The 9,453-nt window shown below is 54.6% G+C and overlaps 1 protein-coding gene across 3 annotated transcripts in view; it reads right to left on the bottom strand.

The window, feature by feature from the left end:
- Positions 1-6,740: 6,740 nt before the first annotated feature.
- GAL3ST1 (galactose-3-O-sulfotransferase 1) overlaps positions 6,741-9,453 on the bottom strand; it is a 16,543-nt gene continuing 13,830 nt past the window's right edge. For 2 of the 3 annotated variants that reach the window (XM_007128661.2, XM_007128660.2), the window contains exons 2-3: positions 8,959-9,098; positions 6,741-8,176 (exon numbers count right to left, since the gene is read on the bottom strand). In XM_007128661.2, the coding sequence (XP_007128723.1) occupies positions 7,036-8,176; positions 8,959-9,089 (1,272 nt within the window). In that variant the 5' untranslated portion in view covers positions 9,090-9,098 and the 3' untranslated portion in view covers positions 6,741-7,035. Of the gene's footprint in view, positions 8,180-8,958; positions 9,099-9,453 lie in introns of those variants that run through there. The other variant, XM_024121113.2, reaches the window with a different exon arrangement.

The raw sequence follows: 9,453 nt of genomic DNA, 5'->3' as shown, positions 1-9,453 counted from the left end.
CATGTGGGATCTTCCCAGCCCGGGGCACGAACCCGTGTCCCCTGCATCGGCAGGTGGACTCTCAACCACTGCGCCATCAGGGAAGCCCCTGTGGGTTGTCTTTTCACTTTCTTCAGTGTTCTGTGATACACAAAAGTTCTAAATTTTGATGAAGGCTGGCTTATCTACTTTTTCTTTTATTGCTTACTCTTTTGGTGTCATATCTAAGAAAGCATTGCCAAATCCAAGGTCACGTAGGTTTGAAACCTCACACCTGGTCTCAGATTGGCTGAAACAGCACAACTCAGATCAGATTGGGACTTGAACTCAATCACACCTCAGTTGGTATTCAAACCCAGCCCATGCTCCGCAACAAGAGAAACCACTGCAATGAGAAGCCTGTGCACCACTACAAATAGTAGCCCCTGCTCGCCGCAACTAGAGAAAGCCTGTGTGCAGCAACAAAGACCAACACAGCCAAAAATAAATAAATTAATTTTAAAAAATAATAAAGACAGTGCAAAAATATCTCAGCGATCATTTTTATATTGATTACATGTTGCAGTGATACCAATTTGGCTCTGTCAGGTTAAATAAAATATATTATTGGGAATTCTCTGGTGGTCCGTTGGTTGGTACTCGGCACTTTCACTGCTGTGGCCAGGATTCAATCCCTGGTTGGGGAACTAAGATCCCGCAAGCCGTGCTGCGTGGCCAAAAAATAAATAAATAAAATATATTATCAAAATTGATTTTACTTGTTTCTTTTCCCTGTTCTCACGTGGCTGCTAGAAAATTTGAAATGACATATGTGGCTTGCATTTGTGGTTTGTGTTATGTTTCTATTGGACGGCACCAGTGTGGACTCTGGCCACCAAGACCCTCAGAGTTGAGAAGAGACCCGGGAGTGCAGAGCTCAGAGGGACCTCAGGGGCCTTGGGGGCTACCTCTCCTGGGGTAGAAGGAGAAATTGAGGCCGGTGTAGGGTTCTCTCCCCCACCTCACCTGGGCTAGCATCCTCTCCTGCGATGGGCTCAGCTCACCCTCTTGCCCTCTCATTCTCTCTGCAGTGGTGGGTATGGGGTCCAGCTGGCTGGTCCTGAGTGCAGACCCCACTCTGTGGCTCCCTGCAGACCACCTGTCTTCTGCCCAGCTGGCAGCCCCGCCCATGCCTACCCCTGCCCAGAAGCCCCGCCTCTTCCTGCCAGGCTTCTTGTCCCTACATGGCAAGGTTCATTCCTTGCTGGGTGCCTAAGGCACCAAACCTTGACCTGACTGGCCCAGATTCAAATCCTCATGCGTGAAACGAGGACAGCGATGCTTGCCCCGCAGCATGTTGAAAGTGACACCGCCTGTTGTCACGCACACAGGGGCTGCTCTCTACCCTGTCTCTCAGTCCCTACCCTCTACTTCTGCAGTCCCATCAGATACTTCGTTGAGCCAGGAAGGCCACCACTCACACCCAACAGAGGTCTGAAACCACTGTCATTGTGCCCCGACATGTCCCAGGCTCCAATTACCACCCCACGTGTCGGGAGCAACTGCCCATGATTCATCACAGCCTTTAGGGCATGTGGCACTGGGGGTGAGGAGAGACTTCCCAGACCCAGACCCAGCAGGTGGATGTGCAGCCCTGAGCTGGGCCACACCTGGCCTTCAGGTGAGGGGTGACAGGAGACTCCTGGCTACAGGCAGCTTCCCCACCCCTGGACAAGCAGAAAGCCAGAGCCCAAGATGAGGACACGTGGGCTCATACTGCATGAACGGGACCTGCACACAGTAGGTACTTGTCTGAGATAAGCACTCCAGTGCAAGGAGCTTATTCCGGAGGTGATCCGGGGAAACACAAATAGGAGAGTGAGGAAGTGAGACAGAGGTGGGGAGGTGGCTGTACAGGGAAGTAATCAAGAAAATAAGGACAAGTCGATCCCAATGGGGATAATGGGAGACAGTGTGGAACGCTCACCTCAGAGTCCCGCCCAGGGTCTGAGGGTCTTTAGACACCTTTGCTTGAGGGCTGCTCCAGGGGCTGACAATCCTGCTGGCACCTGTGGCCCTGGAGGCTGGAGAAAGGCCTCGGGGGTGGTGAGGTTGAGGGGAGAAGGGCAGGGGACATGGGCAGGGCACCAGCAGCTTCACCTCTAATCTGGGACCACGTGTTGGACTTTGTGCCTGCTTCTTGGCCAAAGGCATCCCTGCTCTGTGAACCCCTTACTGTTCCCCCTGGAGCCTGGAAGACGGAAGTGGAGTGCCCGAGCCATGCAGCAGTTGGGTGACAATCAGGACTGTCTGAACTTGGAGCTTACTCAGGACTCTGTCTCTCACATGCCGGCACCAGGCAGAGCACACACCTGGGGCGCCACGCTGAGCCTGAGATGCTCCCTCCTTGGCCTTGCACGGGGGTAACTGGAGTGGATCTGCCTCTCCTGTAGGGCGGGGTCTCCCTAGAACCCCACAGACCCATAGGCTAGAGCTTTAGCCACAAGCGGCAAGTGTGGGCCACCCTCCCCTGCTCCTTCCCTGGCCCAGGCCCCCATCCCTCTCCCTGGTTCCCCACCCCAGCACCTCTGAAGCCCACCAGTGAGTAGTCCTGCACCTCCTCCAAAGCCTCCCTTGGCTCCTTGTCACTCTCAGGAGAAACTGCAAACTCCTTAGCCTAGAGCGCAAGAAGATTGTTTGCCGTCCTTGCTGAGCGGATTTCTCCTGCTCGCCTCCTTATTCCAGCCCCCTTGCCTCTCCACTATTACCTGTCCAGCTTTTTCTTATGCTATTCCCTCTCCCTGGAATGCCCTTCCTTGCAACACCCTGCATCCAATCCCTGCCTCCCTCAAGGCCTATAATCAAAGCCCTCCTCTTCTGCAAGGTCTTTTCTAATTGGTTTTATTTGCTGGGAAGTGAGTCCAGTGAGTGCGGCGGGCACGGGGCCTGCACACAGTAGGCACTTGTCTGAGAAAAGCACTCCCACTGTGGCACACTGTACACAGTAGGTACTCAATAAGAGTTTTCCAAAGATGTGATGGCAAGGGAAGCTGGGAGCGGCCACCTCTCCTTTTTCAGTTCTTATATGGCTCTCTGTGCTCGCGGGTGCCCAGGGCCACCCACCCTCCAGACTCCCTGCCTCTACCTGCCCGTGTCAAAACTTACCTGACCTGTGTCCCACCCCAGCGTCATGTGAGCTTTCAGCTAATGAACTCATTCCAGCACTCGTGTGCCTTGGCTAATCTATTATCTTTCCCAGGGACACAGGCCCCAGTCTGTTAGGACAAGTATGAAGAAGGCCCTCAAGGGTGAAATAACTCCCTTTCTACCCTCTGCCCTATTTTCACTCTCTCTTTTTTACCTGTTCCCTCCCTCCTTTCTTCTTTTCTCTCTTCCTTCCTTCTTTTCTTTCTCCCTATTTCCTTTTTTTCTGTCCTCTTTATTTTTGGCCACACCATGTGGCATGCGGGATCTTAGTTCCCCGACCGGGAATAAGACCAGAGACCCCTGCAGTGGAAGCACAGAGTCCTAATCACCGGACCACCGGAGAATTCCCTTTCCTCTGTCTTTCAACATTTATTAAGAACTGACTGTGTGCCAGGCACTGGTCTGGGCACTGGAGGCCTATTGTTTCCATAAGACCCGGGCCGCATCCTGGAGGGCCTCGCAGACAAGCAAATCCACTGCTCTGGCCCTGGGCAAGCACAGCTGAGATGGGGAGCCTGGTGGTCCTAAGCTAGCTTGGGGGCTGGGCTGTCAGGAAAGGATACCCAGAGGAAGAGGCAGAGCTTGCTTTGAAAACACGTAGCAGTATTAGGCCTGCAAAAGTAAGGGGGCCTTATCGTAGAGGGAACAGCATGTGCGAAGCCCCAGAGGCATGCAGCTGCCTGGCTTCTCCCCAGTGGAAAGGAGGATAGTGGAGGGCTTGGAGCAGAGGACAGCCTCTGGCTACAGGTGGAGGGTGGCTCCTAGGGGCGAGCCTGGGGGAGGGAGGAAAGGAGGGGTTCAGGTGAGGGGGAGATGCCTCACCCAGGAGAGTGTGTTAGTGTCCTGAGGCTGCTGTAACAAAGTACCACAAACTGGGTGGCTTAAAACAACAGGAGTTTATTCTTTCACAGATCTGGAGGCTAGAAGTCTGAAATCAAGCTGTCGACAGTGCCACGTTCCCTCAAACTCTGGAGAGACTCCTTCGTTGCCTCTTAGCTTCCGGAGGTGCCCGTCACCCTTGGCATTCCTTGGCTTGTTGCTATATTATGCCAACCTCTGCCTGTCTTCACATGGTATTGTCCCTGTGTGTCTGTGTCTTCACATGGCATTTCCATGTCTTATCAGGATACTAGCCATATTGGATTAGGGCCCACTCCAATGACCTTGTCTTCACTTGATTATATGTACAAAGACCCTATATCCAGATAATGTCAGTCATAGGGAACTGAGGGTTAGGACTTCAATACATCTTTTTAAGGGATACAGTTCAACCCATAACGGAGAGGAACATGTGGTTTCACTGAATTTCTCCCAGGGGACAGCCTTGATCCCTGCCCTGGCTCTCACGTGTCTGGTCTACAGATGCCTGGTCACCATGGGTGCCCCCAGCTCCCACTGGCCAGGAAGGTCAGAAGTAGGCAAGACCGAACTTGGTAACATGGCACCCTCTGCGACTCAGGTGTAGCAAGAGCAGTCTGGTTCCTGAAGGCTACCCCTGCAGAGCCCCTTGGAGACCTCATACTTTTTCAGCCATGGGACAGCCCTCAGTCCTGAGGCTGAGGTGGCCAACTGGAATGGCGCTGAAGGTCTGGAGGCCGCAAGCACCAGCCTCGGCATCTGACTGACCTAGGTTTGCATCCTGCCTCTATGGCTGCTGGCTGGGTGACCCTGGGCTGGTTGCTCTGCCTCTGTGTGTCAGTCACCTCCTCGGGGGAGCAAAGGGAATTGTGCATGTTCCCACATGGCACAGGGCTGAGCACAGAGTGGTTGCTCAGTACCTGGCAGCTACTCATTATCAAAGTATTAATTACATTAATAAAGGAGTTAATAACTATAATGCTTTTAAAACAACCCAGGCAGATAGTAAATGCTGATGAAGTAATTTATATTCTTAGCATCTACTAACTGCCAGATTTGTTCTCCTTGGATCTCAAAAGGACCTAAAAGGGCCAGTATTAATAATAATAAATAATGTAATCATATATAATATTGTTATGGGCATTTCTAGGCCCTTAGGGGTCCAAGGAAATAGAATTATGGGGTTCCACAAACCCAGGAAGTTATATTGCACTAAGTCATGTCTCTCTTTGATTAATAAAAGGAGGGAGAATTCTCTAATAAATGTGGGGTCAGTTACATCTCTTCCTGCAAATAGTCTTAGCTATTGTCAGTTTTATTTATTTATTTTTGCTTATTTTTCTCCCTATGAATTAAATAAAGACTCCAAGGCTGTGCTAATTTCTTGCCACAAGGAATATTATGAGGGTGTAGGCAGTGGTCCCAGGGTGGTGGTGGGGTCAAACCTGTCCCATACTGACCAACCGTCTTGGTTGCCCAGGACTGAGGCGCTTCCTTCAATGTGGGAACTTTCAGTGCTAAAACCGGGACAGTTCTAGAAAAGTAAAACAGTTGGTCACCCTAACTCCTTCCTACCCTCCTTGGACCAGAAGCTCACTCCCAGGAGGAAGACTGACTCAAGGCCAGGGAGGTTGAGTGATCTGGCTGACTGATCTGGCTTTGAATTCTGACCCTGGCCCTAATTAGCTGTGTGACCTTGGGTAGGTCACTTAACCTCTCTGAGCTTTGATCTATAAAGCTAGGATGTTGTAGGTATTCGGATAAGTTATGTAAGCACTTGGCTTGGAACCTGGCACAAACAGGTCTCCAGTAAAGAATCTCCTGGCTGTGGTTTCTGCCTTTCATATCTGGCTGCTAGCTGCTGGTTAGAGACCTGAGGAAGGGCCTCTGTTCCCCGGGGAGGCTGAGGGAAGCAGATGGTTAGAGCTGACACATCCCTGCCATGGTTGATCATACCCGACATGCCTTGGTTGCTCTCTGGACATGAGCTCCAGGAGGGTCTAAGCCAACTTGCTGACTGCTGTCTGCTCAGGGCCAGCTCAAGGCTGGGGCACACTACAGACATCTAATGAATATAAAATGTTTTTTGGATTAATTAAACTGAACTCCAGGGTGGAAGGGGAAAACCCAGGACTTAGGTAGGGTTAGAGCTCAAGCAGATGGTGAGGCAGCCTGGAGTGGTCAGTAGGGGAAAGGCGGCAGGCAGGGATGGGGTGAACAGACATTGGCTATGGAAAGGGTTTGGGGTGCCAGGGAGATGGCTTAGTACTGGGTCTGATACATCTTGCAACGTGACCTCAAGCATTTCCCTCCTGCTCTCAGAATGTCAATTCCCACATGTGTAATATGGGATGGTAATTCTGCCTACCTCAAAGGATTATTGTGAGGATTAATGAGATTGCACGAGGAACCGTTAGCCTGGGCCCTGGGCCTGCTGTTCACGGCTCCACCAAGTTCTCCCCACCTCCCTGTCACACACACACACACACACACACACACACACGCACACACAATCTTCCAGGTCTTGGTAGCTCATGGGATCCCTTCAACCACACAGGGCTTCAGCATGTGACAGATACACACCAAACCCTGCCATACCACTGGGCTCTGCCCCACAGACACACTCAGGTGCCCACCATGTTCCCTTGGGGTCCCCCAATCCCCACCAGTCACCCCCCACACACCAGGGCCCTGCCAGTCAGCACCACTGAGGCTGATTAACAAAAACGCATCAAATTCTTTTACTTCTGAAGTCTCCCCTTTATGGGGAGCCAGAAAATAGAACATTCTTTTTTGGAGGGAAGGGGATTTAATTTAAAAAACCAAAAACCAAAACCCAAAAAACTATAATTAGTCAAATACTGATCTCAGGCCCTGTGTGCGGTGGGCCCAGTCCTTGGCTGGTCGCAGCCCTGCAGCAGCCCTGCCTCACCCCAGGGGCTGGGGTGGCACCAGGAGGGCCGCGGGGGGAGGCCAGCGGGCCCCTGCCCAGCCCTCCTCCACGGGCGGGAGTCACCACTGCAGGAAGTCCCGGATGAGCTTCCAGAGCTTGGTGACCCACAGGTTGACGCCCAGGTCCATCAGGTACTGGATCTCGGGCGTGAGCATGCGCCGACAGAGCTGCGCGTGCCGCCGCCCAATGCTCTTCTTGAGGTTGTAGCCCAGGATGGATTTGGTGCCCAGCGGTTGCCAGGGCTGCATGGCCGAGTCCTGGATGGCGGTGGCGTCCACCGCGTGGCCGCCGTCGATGCAGATGCGGCGCATGCGCTCGTTGGCGCGCCGCAGGGAGGCCACCTCGCGGGCCATGCGCTCGCGCCCAAAGGCCTCCACCTTGCGCCAGAAGCTGGCATTGAAGTGGTGGTAGAGGCGGGCGTCCAGCACGTTCCAGGCCGTGGCGCGCCGGTACAGCTCGCCGGAGAGGCGCGGCACTGCCGAGGCGCGGCGGGCATTGAGCTTGAAGTAGAGCACGTCCTCCAGCTCCCAGCACAGCAGGTCCTTGAGCAGCACCAGCGACTCGTCGAAATACTCCTGCAGGAGCACGAGGTGGAAGCGGCGCTCCACCTCTAGGATGTGCTCCTGCACCTGCGGGCTGCCGGGGTCCAGGTCGCTGTCGTAGCCCAGGTCGAAGAAGAGCAGGTTGCGGAGGTAGTGGGCGTTGTAGCCGTGGGGGTCGTAGTAGCGGTCTGGGTCCTGCAGGAACTCGGCCAGCTTGTCGTGGCCCGAGAGTTTCCACGTGAAGGGCACCACGGAGCCGAAGTAGTGGAAGGAGGACTCGAAGAGGCGGGCGGGGTCGCGGAGCACAGTGATGAAGGTGGCGTTGGGTGGCACCAGGCCCCGGACCTCGTCGTAGTGGAAGCGCATGTGGTTGCAGATGATGTTGAAGCAGGCCCCGGGCCGGTAGTCCTGCACCAGGCTGCGTGCGAAAAAGGCCGGGTAGTCGAAGTCGTTGCGGCCGTTGGGGAAGGCGAACTTGAGCCCGTGCTTCTGGCCGAAGCGGAACAGGATGTTGAGCAGCGTGCTGCTGGCCGTCTTGTGCGTCTTCATGAACACGATGTCGCGCCTCGGCTGGCAGCCTCCCGCCGAGCTGTTGGCCGGGGTCGGTGCCTCTGGCTCACTCAGGGCTGGGGAGCAGGGTGCTGTGCCCTCGGGGGTCCTGCTGGGGATGGAGTGGTGGCAGAGCCTCAGGACTTAGCACCCCGGACCCCGCTACCCCAGGTCTGGAGAGCGGGCTGCTGGGGGTGGGGTGTGTGGCAGGAGAGCCCAGGGACCAGATGGGCCTGCGTTCAGGCTGCAAGGCCTAGGTCAGTTGTTTGGCTTCTCTGGCCTTACTTTCCTCATCTGTGAAGCGGGGACAATAAGCCTGTTCGTGGTGTTGCTGTGAGGACAATAATACGTCTCATTCATGGCCACTGTGAAGTACATTTATCATGAATTAGCATTAGGTAGGACCACATGAAACTTTGCAGGCCGAAAATGGTCAGTTATTAGCAGTTTCCTCTAGTTCAACTTAATACCTCCAATTAAGGGCACAGGCTGTGCTGCGGCCTGGGCAGAACAGCCCCGTGGGGAGGTGGGGTGGACTCATGGTTAGGAGCCAGGCTTGGAGGCAGACAGACCCCAGCTTGAATCCAGGCCTGTGCCAGCTGTGTGCTCTTGGACAGGTCCTCCCCACCTCCTGGCCCCATTGGAGCCCACCGTGCAGGTGGTGTTATTTGATTCTTATGCTCCATGTCAGGCTCTGTTACTATACCCGCTTCACAGATGAGGACACTGAGGCCTAGGGTTCCACAGGGTGTTCTGCTCTCAGTGGGATTTCTGCCCGGCACATCATGATGCAGGGCACAGGGTGGCCAACCAGGAGGTAACCGTGATCACGGGGGCAGGAGCCAACCCTCCCACACCCCCAGCCCTCGGCTGCCCAGCAGGGCCACTCACGTGGAGGCCAGGCCAGTGTGCAGCGGGGGGACGGCGTAGGAGTACAGCAGTAGCAGGAAGCTGGTGAAGAGTGCTCCCAGCACCAGCCCCTTGGCCATGGACTCCCAGCGCTTCTTCTGTGGCAGCAGCATCTCAGACACCTGTGGGGAGTACAGAGCAGGGAAAGCGTTAGGGGGCTGGCCCCAGGGAGCCCCCACCACCATCTCAGGCCTGGCTGGCTTGAGAGGCAGCCTTCAACATTGGGACCTGCCTTTGCCAGCTCTGTGGCCCCCCAGCAGGTCCAGACAGGGACAGAGAAGACACTGGGCTGCAGATGGACCCGCTGGGCAACGCCAATGCAAAGAGAGGCTAGGGAGTGTGGCAGGGAGAAGGTTCTGCTGCCTGGTTCGGTTTTGACTTTTTTTTTTTTTTTTTTTTTTTGTGGTACACGGGCCTCTCGCTGTTGTGGCCTCTCCCGTTGCAGAACACCGGCTCCGGACGCGCAGGCTTCGCGGC

The sequence above is a fragment of the Physeter macrocephalus genome, chromosome 19, assembly GCF_002837175.3.
Source record: "Physeter macrocephalus isolate SW-GA chromosome 19, ASM283717v5, whole genome shotgun sequence".
In the NCBI taxonomy this organism is placed as follows: domain Eukaryota; kingdom Metazoa; phylum Chordata; class Mammalia; order Artiodactyla; family Physeteridae; genus Physeter; species Physeter macrocephalus.
The sequence above is the reverse complement of the archived record's forward strand: the minus strand, read 5'-3'. Positions and strand labels throughout refer to the sequence as shown.